This window comes from Apteryx rowi, unplaced genomic scaffold, assembly GCF_003343035.1.
Source record: "Apteryx rowi isolate R43461 unplaced genomic scaffold, aptRow1 scaffold_3, whole genome shotgun sequence".
NCBI lineage: Eukaryota > Metazoa > Chordata > Aves > Apterygiformes > Apterygidae > Apteryx > Apteryx rowi.
Genome location: NW_020449418.1, coordinates 9,408,570 through 9,425,789, shown reverse-complemented (window position 1 = coordinate 9,425,789; position 17,220 = coordinate 9,408,570). Strand labels below are relative to the sequence as shown.

The 17,220-nt window shown below is 39.5% G+C and overlaps 1 protein-coding gene across 1 annotated transcript in view; it reads left to right on the top strand.

Annotated features, from left to right (window-relative positions):
• The window catches only part of DUSP22 (dual specificity phosphatase 22), a 40,131-nt gene extending 23,121 nt beyond the window's left edge, over positions 1-17,010 (top strand). The window contains exons 4-7 of the mRNA XM_026069721.1: positions 6,068-6,117; positions 12,038-12,112; positions 13,661-13,832; positions 16,665-17,010. Of these exons, the coding sequence (XP_025925506.1) occupies positions 6,068-6,117; positions 12,038-12,112; positions 13,661-13,832; positions 16,665-16,850 (483 nt within the window). The 3' untranslated portion in view covers positions 16,851-17,010. The remainder of the gene's footprint in view (positions 1-6,067; positions 6,118-12,037; positions 12,113-13,660; positions 13,833-16,664) is intronic.
• The last annotated feature ends 210 nt before the right edge of the window (positions 17,011-17,220 follow it).

The window sequence follows — 17,220 nt, the reverse complement described above, 5'->3', positions numbered from 1 at the left end:
ACACTATTTGTTTGCGTTTAGCACTTTCCAGCCTTGATGACATGGACTTTTCAAAATTGTCATTGAGACTACTTCTGAAGAATACCATGAACAAACTTTGCAAATAACATGTCTTGTAAAAGCTATTGTATTATTCAAGATAACAGATAACACAAACTAAATTTATGAATTTTATTATAGGAGCTTCCCACTTTCAATGGTTCATATTCTTCATGCAATTTCAATTTCATTCATTATAATATTTTTTCAAAACCAAACCTGAGTGTTGTTCACTAAAGTCCATTAGCAGTTGTGTTTTTTTGCTGAAACACAAATGTATTTTCTATGAGTCATTAATAAAATCAACRCCAATGGTGATTGCTACAGAAAGTWACTGAAAGGACAAACAAACGGTTGAATGGTTTTCAGTTTAGCAAGTTCAGTTTGGTGCATTACTGGACAGAACTCTTGGTAAACTCTTGTTGGTTTGGCTTGAGGAAGCTTTGTGCTGGCTGTTTCCCACTTTAGCTTTTTTGCTGAAATGCCCCTAAACAAAAATAAGTCCTCCTGTCCTCATCTGTTGATGTGACGACTCAAATTAAGGCATGGTTTTTGACTAACCTGAAAGAACTTGCCAGGTGCTGGAGGTTTTCTATTTGCATCTGGGTTCACAAATTTAAGTTTAGGGTTTTAGGTCTAAAAAAAAAAAAATTCTTGGAAGTCGTTGATGGTATCTTTACATATATTTAAATAGAGAGGTTTAATGCCAAAAATATAATCCCGCTCTTTTTAAAGTATTTTGATTTTTTTTTTTAATCCCCCAGGAGAGTAGAAATTTTGTAATTTGAGGTTCTCTCCCCGCCCCAACATCCTAACCTCTAGATAAGGTTTCCTGTGCTAATTAGAGCAACAGAAATGATAAATATACAGTGGTGAAGGGGACAAAATTCTGAAGTACATCTGTAAAAATACTACTTTAAAACCCCACTAAATATGAAATAATGAGTAGGGTTTATAGTCCCTCCTCATATTCTCATGCACATAGTTTTGCTAGAGTACTCAAACTTTAAAAGAAAACTGTTCAGTGTTTTTTATATAACATAAACTGAATGTTAGTATGATTTAGGGTGCAGTCAAATTGATCATCATTCTTAATGACTTCAGAATGTCTTTGATCATAATAAAGGAGCAGTATGTCCATATAGATGCTGCATTTCTTTCACAGCGCTATTCTTTGAACTTCATCCTGTTTGAAGTTGAAATTATTCTTGGTATTGTGAGATCAAATTTCTGTGTGCTCTTTAGAGATCCCATTCTCAGTCATTGACCCATTATCTGACATGTAGTTTGTGTAGATGTGTCATTTTGCTACTACAAAATTCTACATGTTCTACTATGAAAACCTAAATGCCAATTTTTACAAGTTTAGTTAAAAATGTAGCTGGAGGTTTTTTGTTTTGTTTTTTGTTTTTGTAAGCTATAGGTGAGTAGAATAGAAATGGACCATTTGGATTGGATTGTTACTTTTTGAGTTCTTCATGTGAATTACTGAATATAATAACAAAGATATGATCCTTTTTTGAAACTAATGAAATGAGAAAGGTGTTGTTTTATAATCTTAATGACTTTTCCAAATATGAAATAACTGTTCAGTTTCCAATCCTAATAGATAGGTATCTGAAATAATTAGAAACTTGAAAATGCTTCCAATTCTGTTAATAGCTTTAAAGCTTTAGCATAAAACATCTGCATATATGTATGTGCACCTAAACTTTTTCTTTTCAGKACCTCAACTTTCATTGTAGCAGGACTGGCTTGGTTCTAGAATCTGTGATGAAATTGTGCAAGTGTGTAGTCATTGTTTCTCAAATAACAGTGAATTTTAGAAATTTTACTTAACTCTCGCTTGTTTCAACTTTGACAATCTTGAAATCAGAATACTTGCCCTAGTTTTGTTAGCTCTCACTGTATCGGTTTAACTGTAGCATGGAGTTTCAGGGCCTAAGAGAGACAGAAATCTAGTTTTGGTGGTTACTCTGCTGAAACAGAAAACTGAAAAGTAAATGATGTTTTATTATATTGATTTTGTAGTTTTAATGCTTTAAATGCACCAAAACAAACAGGATTACTTGTAATTAATTAGGGCATCAGTTAGGATCATTATGTGAGTAATAAGGAACAAGTTTAGAAAGTGTATGCCTGGAGGGTAGATGTTTGTAGGTAAAGGTGACTGCAGAAAGGAATGTGAGCCATGATTTAAAAGTAACAATTGGAGAGTAGCAGTGAACTGAGAGATGATGCAAGCTGTGTTCACCATCTCTCGTTGACCTAGGAGCTATGATTTGAACTGGGAGTGTATAAGTTGAAGTGGTATAATACATGTTTTGTTTTGTCCCCTCCTCCTCCCCCCTGAATAGTTTTTAGGGAATTATGTCGTTCCTAGGGGGCAAAACTGTGTTCCTTCTTTTTTTTTTTTTCTTCAAACAAAACAAGACACCCATACAATTGACATAAATTTTATATTTTGTCTTCCCATATTAATTAGCATGGCATTTTAGTTCAGCCTTGGGCATTCTGTTTGCAAACAGTAAAGCTTCTTGATTCAAAGTACAGATTAGGTACCAATTCAGAACCTGTTGAAAATTTCACTGGGAGCTGATCTACTCGACTTTTTAACATTCTCTTGTTTTGGCTTATTCTGTCTTGGTCACTGTGTTTCAGTGGTTGTTGCCTGCATATATCTCATGCTGTGCCATTTTAGAATGGTAAGCAAACTCTGCTAGATACGAAAATAGTGATGCCTGTATCATTCTTGCATGCTAGTAGCCCATTTAAAATGTTGCAGAACTGGCAGTATTTACTTCTTCCGTTGACATAAACGGTTCTGCTCTGATGAGAGGTCCCTTTGGGACAATTCTTAGATGTTATCTGCAGGGTATGTGTACAGGAAGGACAACAGTGTCTTGGGGCACAAGTATACAAAGAACATTATGATCTTGAGTAGGTTTTACAAAAATGGTCACAGACAGCAGGGTTCAGTAATTAAGTAGCTTCCTATTGCCGATATCTTAAAAGAAAGAAAGAAAAAGTATCCAGCATATATGAGGAAAAGCTAATTCCAGCAAGCAAAATATGAATCTCTACACAGAATATATCCCTAGGATCTCATTTCAAAATACGTGTCCCATACAATCCTGTCCAGTTACTATATTTCAGTTATCCAATTACAATGAATGAGATTTGATTTGATTTTTTTTTTTTTTTTTTTAAACCAAGAGAAGCAAAACTTGATAGGGTGGGATCCTCAGGAGTTATGAAGTCTGGCCAAACTGTGGTCAAAGTCACTGAGAGTTTCACTGTTGATTTTTGTGGGAGCAGGGTTAGGTCATTGCACAGTACTTTTGAGATCCCACCTCTAACTATTTCTGAGTTGAGTGTGTGATTATTTCCTCACAGGGAGGAGTCCATCACCACAGCCTTCCAAAAACACCGTACAAGTGACATACATTGGTCAAAGTACCAAATTCCAGTAACTTTAACCATCTCCTGTTTGAGAATCTGTATTAATTGGGCTAACAGACTGATGCTGAGCATTTGTGAACACGGTAATTAAAGGCATGCTATGGGCTTTGCTGGAAGTTGTAGGTGCTGAAGACCTCCAGGATCAGGGTCTGGATGAGCCATTCAGTACCATATGCGGTCTCTCGTATGCTAGTTTCATGCTTGCTTTGTGGTAGTGGGAACTAGCCAACCATGACAAAAAAAAGAACATTGTGGGTCTTAAACTTGTGCTGGTGCTACTTCTGCTTTTAAAGTGAACATGATCTGAAAGCCCCTCTGCACTTGGTCTGTGAAGAGCACTCAACACGTGCCATAGCTTCTGAAATCTGTGGAACAACTTGAATTAGTATAGATTGCAGGAGTGAACATTTTGTCCTGTAGTACATGCTGGGGTTAACCTGTCTGCTACCTATATTTTCTCTTGGTGATGCAGAACTAATGTCATGGAGTTGTCCAGAGGTGTGGGAGAAAGAAGAGCATGTAAATTTGCTTTCAGGTCACAGGCCCCAATTCTACTGGAGTGACTCACTTGAAGTGATACTAGTGTCAAAGTAAACCTCTCAGATGCATCATGCAAGAAGATAATTATTGTAATTAGCTATCATAACATAATTATCATCATTGGCTCAGGAGTCTATCAGTTTATAGACTACTGCTACATCCTGTTTCTAAACAAATGTGTCTACACTATGTGCTGTGGAGCCATCCTGGTGTGCCACAGCAGGCCTCCTTTATCCTGGTGTAAGGCAGGAGGTACTGTCGCCTGTTAATGTGGTTCCCTCTGGCAGCAAGCTGCTTCAGTTTGCTAGCTGGCTGACTTCCTATTCTCTTTCCTCTCAGCTGCCTTTGCCCCACGGTTTCAGTGTGCTGGTTTGGCATCAGCCCAGTGGTGCCTCCTCCCTTGTCAGTCACTGCCACATTCCTGTCTCCCCACTCAGTGCCTGTCTGCAAAGCCTTCCATGCTCTGGCTGTGAATTCCCCGAACCAGATAGCTGTAGACAGCAAATGTCTCTGCTGTGATTGTGGCACACTAGGGATGGCCTGTCAAAGTGAGGAGGTCTGGCAAAGCATGAAGGGGACAGGGCAGGCTCTCATTCTGGCAGGCGGAGAAAATGGTTGGTGCATTAAGTGGTGGTGAAGAGGTGGGGGCGAGAGATCACCACATCCCTTCAGGCACAGTGATGAAGTTCATGCATCTTACAGAGGGTTAGGAGGATGGTGTATCATGGTGCCAGGGGACAGGACCTTTTATGAAAGGAGTTATTACTCCTTGTAGTATGGCAAATGAAGTAGTGAAGTGTGTATAGGGGGAGAGTAAAGCAGATTCTGACACAATGAAGCAAAGGTAGTATTTGAGAAGATGCTGCCTCAGGTAGCCATCATAGTTGACCAGTGAGTTTTTCACCCTCCCCACCAAATGGCAAATGAAATGCCTGGTAGAGGCATGTTATGTTTCAGCTTGTTGGCAAACATATTGCTTGAAGAAGAGCTTGTAGGCAGGATGTATGATTCGCCATGTGTGTCAGTGTTTGAACATGCATGCTTATGAAGGGGACTTGCATTGTTACAGAGAGATAAACTAAGGTGCTTTATGCGGTGCGTTTTCTGCTGTGAATCCTTATCTTAATAAATACATCTGAAAAATTCRTAATTCAGTATCTGAAATAAGTGGAAAGACTTCCAGTGATTTAGTTCTTGTGCGTCTGAGCTACCACCTATATTCTTGGAAGTCCCATTTGAGAAGTCAGTTGAATATGCTTTTCAGAAGCAATTTTTCTTAACAGTCATAGGTGCAAGACAAGCTTTGAAGAAGAAGAAAAAAAAAATTAAAATGAGAGTTGACAATGCAAAGCAGTAGTGTATGATTATAGTGTTGTTTTAAATACACCCTGTAACACTTTTAATATATCAGAAATGGTTATCTGACTTCCCTAATTGATCATGTAACTCATTATGATAGCTGACTAAGAAAGTGAGGCTGACTGTGCAAGAAAAGCCTGAGTTTTACAGTTGTCCTTCTCGAAGACCTTCCCCCAACCCACCTCTCCCCAAAAAGACAAACTCCTGTTGCTTTTCATTTTGTTTGGTTTGTAAACTAGGCAAGGAAAAATGATTGCATGGAATTAAAAGAAATCACTTTTCACAATTTTCAACTGTAGCATCTGTTCTGAGAAAGCAAAAGACAGGAGAAGATGCAACTTAGTTGTACTAGAAATGTAAAAAGAATTAGATTTTGAATAAGAGGTTAGCCTTTTAGTAAAGACGCTTCTATTTTAAAAAGCTTGTTTCTGGACTTTGGGACAAGCATGACTAAGCTATATGATGGTGTTTTAGAACAAAGGAGATGCAAAAACAATGTTTTAAAATATGGCTGCATAGAGATGATCTCCACTTGTCTGAATAATGGTACACCATTTCTCAAAGTCAGTAAAACTGCACCAGTCTAGAGCAGAACTCATGCACTAGTAGCTGACAAATATATTTGTCTTGATGTTTTCTTTTCATTCTTTTTTGCTTCTTTACACAGGGAGTGAAGTATCTGTGCATTCCTGCTGCTGACTCGCCCTCGCAGAACTTGTAAGTTTTCTTTAATAACAAAAAGCAAAAACCTAGAAGTCCCTCAGTACTGTGATGCCTGTTCTATAATGAGCTAAAGGATCTGTTTCTGATCTCTCCTAAGTATTGCACTAATGTGTTTTTAATCTATTAAGAAAACACAGCAAGGTTTTCTTGCAGCTGCTTTGGTTCTGATCCTCCTTTTTGTGTGTACGGGTTTGTGGGAGGGTCAGTGTGTGAACACTCTTCTGCATATGTAGCCTTAAACTTTAGGGATTCCTCAGTGTGTCTGTTCCTAATTATTCCCAGCTTATTCCATCCATTGTTTTTGTGAATCTCTTTCTGCTTGGCTGTTCTTTTTTGTTAGCACTATCTTCAGCCATTAAAAAGAAGAAAGTATTGAAAGAGATATGAAGTCTTGTGCTTCAAAGGTTAGGATAAATTCTTCACTGTGAGCCTTCAAGGTAGACTCCCAGTGTGCAAACTAGTCCTACAACTATCTGCTCTGGGTTATTTGCCCCTTCCTTTGAAAACCCCAGTGCTGTTCACTATTAGGTGGGTATGGCAGGGAGTTTGTCTGCACTACAGTGACTCTTGCTTTGAAGGTATATCTGTTGAAACTACCGTGTCCCAACCTCCCTCTTTCTCATTTCTGTTAATGTTCATTGGGTGAATAACTGCCCTGAAATACCAATTGACATGTCCTTGGTTTTAATACTTTGAACCATTGAACTGAAGGTACATGGGAAATCTCAATTCCAAAGAGTAATCAAAACATTTTGTAAGAGAACTTGGATAGCGACCAACTCTTTCTTCTAAAGCCCACTGTTTATGTTGGGGAGAGATGAGGGGGGTTTCAGCCACATCCTGCTACAAGTTTTGTAGAGAAACAGAAGTACTTGAAAGAGGCCTGGTATGTACGGAAGGAAACAGAGCACTGCTTTTCTCTCGCATCATAGTAATATTCCGGCTGATGTTTTCGGTGAATATTTTTAGAGCATTTGTTTCTCATACCCTAGAAAGATTCCAGTGGGGCATTTGATGTGTGTTGATTTGCCTTTTCATTCTGATGCATTTCTGTCATGATTAAAAAAAACAACAACAAAAAACACTTCCCCTCCCCTCCTGAAAACCCTAATTTTCAAGACAGGTCTGTCATAAAAAGGCAGACCATTTTACTTGTACCTTCTTCCCCCTCCTTCCTCACGACAGGAGTGTGAAATACCAACAGAGGAAACTGGTCAGTAAATAATTCAAGGGATCCATGTTTCTTAAAACCAATGGGTAAGGGATCATCAGTATTATCAAAGTTACTCTCCTTTTAGAGTAGGATTTCAGTGACTATGACTTCTCAGACCTTCTGATTTTGTGACAATTGTGTGTGCTGCTTTATGGGAGACCAGAAGCATAGGCAACAAACTGCATTTGTGGCCTCAGTACTTAAAGAGTGGAGGAGTTTTTCAATCCTTTTGTGAAGGAAAAAATCTGAGATTAGAGGGAAATATTCACATGGAGCCATTTTAATTGTTTTCTGGTATTCTGAGATTTATGAAGTATTTATGAAAATGTTTTGCAAATCTGTCTCCTATGTTAGTAGAGATCTGGATCAATTCAGGAACGGAAATAGAAAGGAAAACATTTCTGATGAATGTTAATCAACATGATGAATGTTAATGTACAATTCAGCCCCTCCCTCACTGTTACATATCACGGAATTGTATTGAAAAGCCACCTCCAGTACTTGAACTGTCTGGCACTGTACCAAAGCTCTTAAAGCTTCAGTAAGAAGATAAAAATTTGCATGAGTATTGTTTCTGTTATGCTGCAGACATCCACAATACTTACTTTGGTATCAGATGGTTGCAAACAAACGTCATTACTTCTAATACCGATACACTTGATCACTTAAAATAAAACTTGATGAGTAACTGGTTTTTCTTTTTGCTTTATACAATCCAGAACTTCAAGTAAAATCAAATCATGATGTCTGCAAGTAGTGATGTTGCTTGCTTTTCACATATGATCTTCTGGAAGCCAGAGGAAGCTGTTTTTATTCAGTCTGTGAGGACTTGATAAAATCTTATCTAACAGTGTTTTATAGTACTATGTGCCCTCTTAGGAGAGAGGGATAATTGGGGAACAGGAAAGGGAAATCTATTCCTGAGCAACATCTTTATGTGCCTATCTTCTTCTTTCAAAGAGACATTCTGGTGGTGTTAGGGGAAAAAAAGAATAGCATCATCTTTTGTTCTAGGTCCTTGTGTTTTGTTAGCAATGGCCAACAGGCATAACTGATGGGATGCACATTGGAGTCTTATCTGTCTGACCCAACACCAGGTTTGTCAGGAGAAGTTTCCAAAGCTCTGTTGCTACTTTGCAACTGCTGGCAACTTGAAAGGGTCGGCTGAAGTCTGTTACTCACTGAATTTGGGACTGTGAGCTCTTAATTCACTTCAGCTAACTTTTTTCTGAGAGGAACTTTTGGTTTCTTATGTGTGTAATACACATGTACTTGCAGTAAGCTTGTTTAGTGGAACTTCTTTCCTCAGGGGAATGTGTTGTAGTGAAATACAACAGGGTTTCCCATGTTAAAMTGTAGGTGTTTGTTAAAGTGGCTTGAAAGCTTGCCTCTACTCTTGTTTTCTGCCCCTCCCTAGTGTATGAATGAAGCAGTTGCTTTTGATAACTGAGGTATTTCCTAGGATTTCAGTAAGGTTTTTGTTTTTTGTTTTCCCTGGGCTGTGAGAATTTTATCTTGGGCCATTAACTTCCCCAGAAATGGCATCTTCCACAGAACCCACTACTACTAAGTTAATTCTATAGAAATCATATCTTCCCTTCCTGTCCTGTTCTAGCTAATTGTCTTAGGCTATGTATTTCTAAGGAACTAACATCCAGCTTGTTAGCCCAGTGGGGTTAAAATTAACATTCTGGTCAGACTGTTAGAGGTGACAATACAGAAGCTAGAGAACCTATTAAGAAAAGAAATTCAGGTGAATCTTAGTTGCATTTGGATTGCCAAAGGAAAGAAACCTCAGGATGGTTCTTCCTATCTGTTTTTGCATGCTTTCTTTTCAACCTTTAAAACACTCTTAGAAATCTGACCAGCAACTGTGATATATAGATCTGGGATCTGCCATTTGACTTGTTAGGGATTATCCACTTTGTTAATGGATAAGTGTAGTTAATTTACTGCATGCTGGTAGGGGCACRGTACTGATTCTTCTTTCTGTGATATTTACCACTGTGAAGAAGATGCAGTTCAGAAGATGCCCAAGTTTAAGCTGTGATGTAAAAGCCAGATACCTTGTAATAAATTGTCTTGAAGTAACTGTTTAAGCCAACAGATAAATCGACACATTCGTCAAATGCTTTCCTGTTACAGATGTTGATCAGCTATTTTGTGGTTAATATAAGATTTGCCAATTCTTTTGTCTGTACCACTTGCCAATTCTTTTATCTGTCACTTGCCACACTGTTAACTGGTCCTCAGAATCTCTGTTTTCCTATATATAAGTTTGTACCATAACCCTGAAAATGAGTTTAGGCAACTGTGTCTGCTGGAGCCAGCAGAGACCCTTATGCAATAGTTTGTGGAAGAGTGCATTTTTCCTCCCCTCTGACTATAAGTGAGGAGCGGTCATGGTTCTACAAAGTAGCACTAACTCTAAGCATGGCTATTTCTCTTGTAATTTTCATAAATGCCTTTAGACATTTACACTTGAGGGTGTTTCAGTAGACTGGGTACCAGCAATAAGGAAGGGAGAATAAAACAATGAATGGAGCTCATGGCTAACTATGTTTAGCACCTTGCAAAGGTGCTACACTCATTCACTGACTCTTTTCAACCCAAAGCATTGAAGTGTTTAACCAAAACTTATGCTAGACCATTGAAATGAATATACTGGTGTTTGGAGCTACCTTTGGGAAGATTTTCTAGAGAGAAAGAGAAAAGAAGATGGGTGCATGAGAAGATTGGGGCATGGTCAGGCCAGCCCTAACCAAGTTTCGTTCGGTTGAATCCCTTTAATCTTGGACAAGTGCTCCTTCATTGCACAATAGCAACAGCTCTTGCACATGCAACCTGAAGTCTGATTTGTCCTGAGTTCATTCATGTGAAGCTGCTTATATCCCACAGACAGACCTGCATGCCACAATTTGTTAGAACTCAATCAGTGAAAACATTTTGGAGTAGCAGTCTGTTTCATAGCTGAACAGAAATGCATTTGTAAGGCTTCCTTCCTCTTCTTCACCCGTCCCACATACTTGATCAGTTTCTTGAGAAACAAAATCCTGAGCTGCCATGCTGTCTGAAAGCTTGGGATTGCATCATTCCTCAGGAGATCGTTTTCCAAATAAGTCACTCAAGCCTTCTCCAGCTGTTCTGTCCATATTATATTCAGTGATGCAAGGAATGCCTTGGAGAGGGAGTCCTGGGCTTTGGATTCCCTCTGTTTGGATATATCAGCTTAGACACCATTGCCTTTGCAGGTTCCACAGGCTCCATCACTCCATTGCATTACCTATGTCCTCCTCCAGCTCTGAGTGTTTATGGTATCAACAGCTGCCTTGCTGGGCAGGAAGGGAAGCTTCCTTTTATGTGGGCATTCCTGATTTTTGTGTGGCTGCTCATGTTGGGGCTGAGGGTTTGGAGGGKTTTTTTTTGTTTGTTTGCTTGTTTTTTTTTTTTTAACCCTTGTGGTATAATATTCACTCAGAGAGGGGAAACGTCTTGAATACAGGACGTTGTGTTTCATGGGTGTTGAGTGCAGCATGCTTTCAGGTTTATCTTTGCCGGTAAGTCTGTGACTGAGTGCCTCATGAGGAGCTCTCTCCTCTGCCTATGTGCTGCACACATTGCTACTGATGAAATTGCAAGAGTACTCGAAGGCCACAGTTGAACTTCAGTTCCACTGAACTGTGAGGTGCTGCTTGCACCTGTAATGAATTGCAGGCAGTCCCAAAGGCTTTGCAGCCTGAAAGGCAAAGGCAGGGCAAGTGACTTGGGGTGGGGATGCAAAGAAGTGAGGTTGCAGATTTGCCGAGACATTTGCAGTTAGCTGCCAGTGGAGGCTGTCAGTTCCTTTCCTTCAGATTTGCCCCAGTTAAAATGAAGAGGCATATATAAAGGATAATGAGAGTGGCTGTACGGCTGGTAAACTCAGTCTTTATCTTCTGCACATATTCTCCTACACTGCTTAACAAGAAGTAGGCTGGAAGCAGGGGTTGACTGATACCCTAAATAAGGGCAGACAGAAGGGGCACAGCTTATACTGAGATCTGAAAAATCTAGGAGAGGAATTTTGCAGCTAATGCTAGGTGAATTTGAGGAAGYGGATGCAATAAGCCAAGAAATAGTTGATGTATAGGCAAGTTTGGGAGGTACTGAGATCTGAGGGGAGGAGACTGAAGAAGCTGAAGTAACCAGGATTTGGGTCAAGAATTTTTCATAGCAGGGACAAAAGGGAGAGATTTGAGGCTGCAAAGAAGAAAGACATAAGATTTACACATGCCCTGGTACATGAGTTGCTTTTGACTTCATTTCCTCCTCCAAACCAAGGTTGGATAGCAGGTATAAGTAAGTTTTACCTGATGTCTGAGCATACTCAAGGAGATGTCAGCCCAGGTTACTAGTCAGAAAGGGGATGAGACACAAGCCAAAATACAGACTTGCTAGTCATCAGAATAAAGCATTTGCTAATGTTTATCACACTGTAGTGCCTAAGATACCAGTTTCTTCTTCAGGTAGCTTGGACAATAACTATACCAATCAGTTTTGGTTTTTATTGGCAGACACTAACTTTTGCCTCTTAAGCCCCATATTCAGTTCTAAATTCTAGAAACAGCATTAAGTGAGCTTTCAGATACATTTCTCTTTTTCTAAGTAGTGATTTTACTAAATAGAGCACTTTCTGTATTCCCCTTCTGTTTCTTTTTTCAGGGCAAGGCATTTCAGAGAGAGCATCAAATTTATCCATGAATGCCGGCTTACTGGTGAAGGCTGCCTAGTTCATTGGTATGTATATCACTTGCTAAAAAAAACTTTGTAAGGGTTTCTGTGCCTTTATTTGGATATTCACCATCTTAATGATAAGTTAGCATTCATCTGCATTTTATAGCAAAATCCTCTTGGACTGAAATGTTCCCTTTATTTGAAGAGTCCCAAAGACTTACAAGTGCTATTAAAGCCTCACAGAGCTAGGACTCTTGAGTCACTGGTTTGGGCAGCTGCTTGAGGATATAAGGAACCCAAGGAATTCTTGATCTTCTCACCGATCAAACCTTTTGATAGGTCTTTTCAAGAATCTCTCTGACTAGAGATGTCTTATTTATTTCCCATTATTGTTAATCACTGTACTTCCAAAGATGGTTCCAATAATCATAATGATCAGTTTAGATCAGTTCCTATAACAGCCATTTTGGTGACTTCAGAATTGTTAAAATTTTTCTTCTGAACACTTTTTTTTTTTTTTTTAATGCTTTGAACTGCTGAAACATTCAAACGTTGCAGTTTTTATAGCAAGTCCCTGATTGGAGAAATGCTTCTGGGACCTTAAAGGATAGAAAAGGAAATCCCACCCTGGGTTTTTTCTTCCTCTTTGCTATTGGTTGTAGTCCTTGTGCTGTATGTCCAAGTGACATATCTGAATCTTTATGTGGAGTCAGAGTCATCTCATGATTTGAACACTGAACTTGTACGCAGGCCCTTAGCATGAATCCTCAGTTTGCTGCTGACTCATGACAGGGCTGTGGACGAGTCATTTAGCCAGTCTCCGTGTGTGTAAAACAGGGATAATTTGCCTGAGTCTTGAGAGTGTTTTAAAAAAGCCTATTTATATTTCTAAAGCACTTCAAAGGCATAAAATGTTCTGGAAATGCCAGGGGAAGATATATCTGATACAAATGTACTCCAAACACATTCTTTACACTCATAATAGTAATAACTGGAATTTTTTGTCTAGAGCTGTCAAACCAGTAAGAGTTGCTTACTTTAAGTAAGCACTTTAAGGTGCTTACTTTATCCTAGCATTTCAGGTGGGGAAACTGGAGTCTGGAGAGCTGAAATTGCACTGTGCATGGATAGTAGAAAGAGGAAAAGAACTCAAACATCCAGAGTCCTGTGCTTTAACAATGCAGTTAAAGTTCATTTCAGCCCCATGAAATTGGAGATGAAATTCATGGTGATGAAGAATACAGTCTTATTTCACTGCTCTGATGTGTATAGGCAAAAAAATGTGGGTGAATTATTTCTAGCTTAATAAAAAATCAAATCTAACTTAGAACACATGTGCTGTCCTCCCCTCCTATGAAGACTTAATACTTTTTCCTTCCTTACCAGCCTGATATGAGTTATCATTCAGAAGCCACTTTCTTGATCTTGTACATTTATTCTGATGCATTTGAAAATACAATAGCAAAAACCACCTCAACTCAAATGTAGTAATATTTCTTCATGGTGGTAAGCAACACAGCAGCCTGCTGTGGTGTTGGGAAGTGATGCTTTTAACTTTAATTGAAGTAGTGCTGTACTTCATCTATTTATTGCACCTTCTTTGTCATGCAGCCTTGCAGGTGTCTCCAGGAGTGTAACATTGGTCATTGCCTACATCATGACCATCACAGACTTTGGTTGGGAAGATGCACTGTCTGTTGTCCGAGCAGCAAGATCGTGTGCCAATCCTAACATGGGCTTCCAGAGGCAGCTACAGGAGTTTGAAAAACACGATGTTGATCAGGTAAATGAATTACAAACAAAAGAGCTGAGAAATACAACCCAAGTCAGTTCATGGGTTGCTTTTCATTATCCTGAAGCCTGAGTGGTCTGTCTGGCTCTCCTTCATTGTTTTGAGGGAGCAATTTCTTGGGCAAGCCTGCTCCATTAGGGAGGTGCAGCTGGACCTGAAGATGTCAGGGAACGCTGGATGGGAGAAGAGACAAAGCACAACACCTAAACATACCTCCCTCTGTTCATCTATGCTCTCAACCCAGTGATTCCCTCATGTGGGCTGAAGGCATAATGCATAAAAGACTGACACCTTTAGAAGGGTAAAAACTGAAGAATGAGTAGTGCAGAATGAAGCAGCAAGACCAACCTATAAGTACTAGTTACATAAAAATAATTTTTTTTTCCACATCCACTTGGAATAGTAAGCAAGAAAGAAATGATTTGTGGATCATAATCAGAAACCCTCGCTGTCCAGGAGTTAAGCTAGGTTCTCATTATGACTTACATTTCCCCCCACTGGCACCTTCTGTGACTGAGACCTTAATAAACATTTTGATGTATAAGACAGTCTCAGGTCTGACTGTTTTTTTCCTGGTCTTTAAGAGCTTTGTAGGGATATAAAGATTGAGGGAACAATGATAAGGCTATAAAGTGGTTTTCTAACATAAGTGGAAGTAACTGAGCACCCACAGGGAGTAGGTCTTTTACACAGGATGGTTCTTTTGGGGGGGAAGAAATTAATTTTTATTTTAACTTCCTACTCTGGCTGTCTCCTCTATTTTTCCATTGCTCAGCATGTTACTGTTCTCTTGGCTTTCCTGAATTGTACTTATTAAGGAATCAACAACAACAACAAAAGAGACGAACAAAATCTGGAAAGCAAAATACATAAATGAAGCAAAGGAGATTAGCTTTTTGTATTTCTTCCCTGTGGTCCTGCTGCAGAAAGCTCTGAGTTTAGAAATTACCATTTGTTTTGCATGATGCAGTTTGCAACTAAATATTTGTGTTTTTTAAATTTAAATACTTAACTGAATGTTTCCTGGATCGTTTGGAACTGGTGTAAATGGGAGAGTAACCGATTTTAAGAGACAGAAGTCAGAGGGGGACTTTCCAGACTTGTCTCCTTCCTCCCTTACAGTCATTTCTACTCTAATTGGTCTGGGCTAACAGCAATGACAATTAAGGCTATATGCAAATAGCCTGATAAAGACAGTAACGTCTCTTTCTTTTTTTCATCCCCGATGGAGAGACATTCTGCTTCTTTCACTGAGGGGGAGGCAGTAGGTTGCAAAAAGAAATATCCACCTGTGGTCACTGGCTGGGCTGTAGTTTCCTACTGTCTCTTAATAACAACCACATCCTTAGCAGGTGTCCGTTTACACACCTGATTTCAGTGGAATTGTGCCACCTGCCAAGGACACGAACTTTTTCTGATTGCAGCACTATGGGTGTTTTGTTATGCCTATGTAGTGTGGCACCCTGTGGGATTTCTGGAATGAGATCCCATAGATTTTGATCTCACAGGGAGGGATTTAGTCCCTAAGACCATAACATGTTTTGCACCAGATCCAAATTTCCATGTGGTAGCCTGAGGCTTCAGATTTGGCTTATGACCTTATGATCTTTTATGGACGGGGAAGGAGTAACTATGCTGAGGTCTTGTCTCCCAGTGTCCCTGTAAATGCTCTTTATGGATTAAAATTTTCATAATAAGCCCCAACCAGAACAAAGCTATAGAAGGTGAGGCTGGAAATATTACCACAAAATGATATCCCCACTGGTAAAGAACAGTTGAGATCTGTGTCTACTTGCTTCTTCTACAGAGAAGAGCAACAAGGTTGTCAGGAATGACTAAATGGACTAAAATTCTTCAGCTGGCAAAAAAATGATGGAGAAGAACATGATAAAGGTCTAAAAAGTTGAGTGGAATAAAGAAGGTGAACAGGTGGGGTTTCCACTCTTCCCCATAATGTGAGATGAAGCTATCAAGTGGTGGGTCCCAATCAAAGAAAAGGAGGTGCATATTTAATGCAATACGTGGATTCAGAAAGTGATCTCATGGCAGAAAAATCTATTCATTGCTATGAAACGCAAAGATACTTCTTCAGCCTCCAAAAGTGTCTGAGCTGAGAATTGCTGGAAGTTGGGACCATGACCAGGGAAAGCATCCCAGTATGCTTGCCCTACCATTGCATTCCTTCCTAGGCATTTACTTCAAATGGCCCTGGTATAGCTATTACCATATATCATATTCAGTCATTCATGTCAATAATATATAGGGTCTTATCTTATAGCTTTTAAAGCTCATGACCTTTTTCCTCCAAAAGATACCTTTCCCGATACCTACAGTGCAGATTTTACTACTGGTGCTTATTGGTTCAGGATGGAATGACAATATGAGTGGTTCTCTTTCTGATCTTCAACCTTCTGAAGTTTTTGCAGCCCATTGTGACTTGGACGAGTTGGCTGATTGCAGGAGCTTGCAGCATTTACGCATCTCATTTGTAGATGGAACTGGAGGAGGGCACTTTTAAGTCCAAGATGTCCTTGTCCAGTGGGTGTTCCTTACTCCATATTACTCCAGCCAGCCACACTCTTATGCAAGTGTGCCATTTTAGGAAAGTAAGGTATCTCAAAGACTCTAATTATGTGTCCCTGTGCCGATGTATTCTGTGCTGCTATTGAAGGACCTGAGAAACTTGGAGTGCTTTTCTTTAGCTTGCTTTTGTTCTTATAGGGTCTTGAATAGGGTCTCTGTAGAGCAGGAGGAAGTATTATTTCTGTATCAATGTCATGTTGTTATTTCATCATGTCATATTTGTATGTTCAATTTCTCCAGTTCAGGCAGTGGCTGAAAGAAGAATATGGAGAAAATTCTTCTCAGGATCTGCAAGAAGCCAAAAATCTTCTGAGCAAATACAAAGAACAGGCAGAGTTGCAGCAGAGTACTGGGGGAAGACAGTGGAATAACAACTTCTCATCTGTGCCGTCCCTCTCATACAACAACTACACAACAGAGACCTAATTGTAAAAAGATGAATTTCTTTTTTCTTCTACCTGTTAAAAAACATCTCACCGTAACTTCCATCCCACCTTCAAGAGTCCCAGCAGTAAACATGCAAACAGTTGATTTGTAGAAAGCTTCTTGATGACAATACTACATTAAAGGTGTGTGTATGAGTGCATTTGACACAGTTTTATAGTTTGGGCGGCATCAAGCTCTATGTGTGCTCAGAAACATGATCAAGTTACTGAGGCTGAGCCAGTCTGTCAGCCACAGCTATTATCCCCTTATGCTCATGTAGCCTGGCATTTGCCATGAGGTTAGCTCAGCTCCTTTTGTTGTAGGCTAGCAAAGGGCTCTGAGAGATGAACTCTGGTGATTAAAGCTGTGG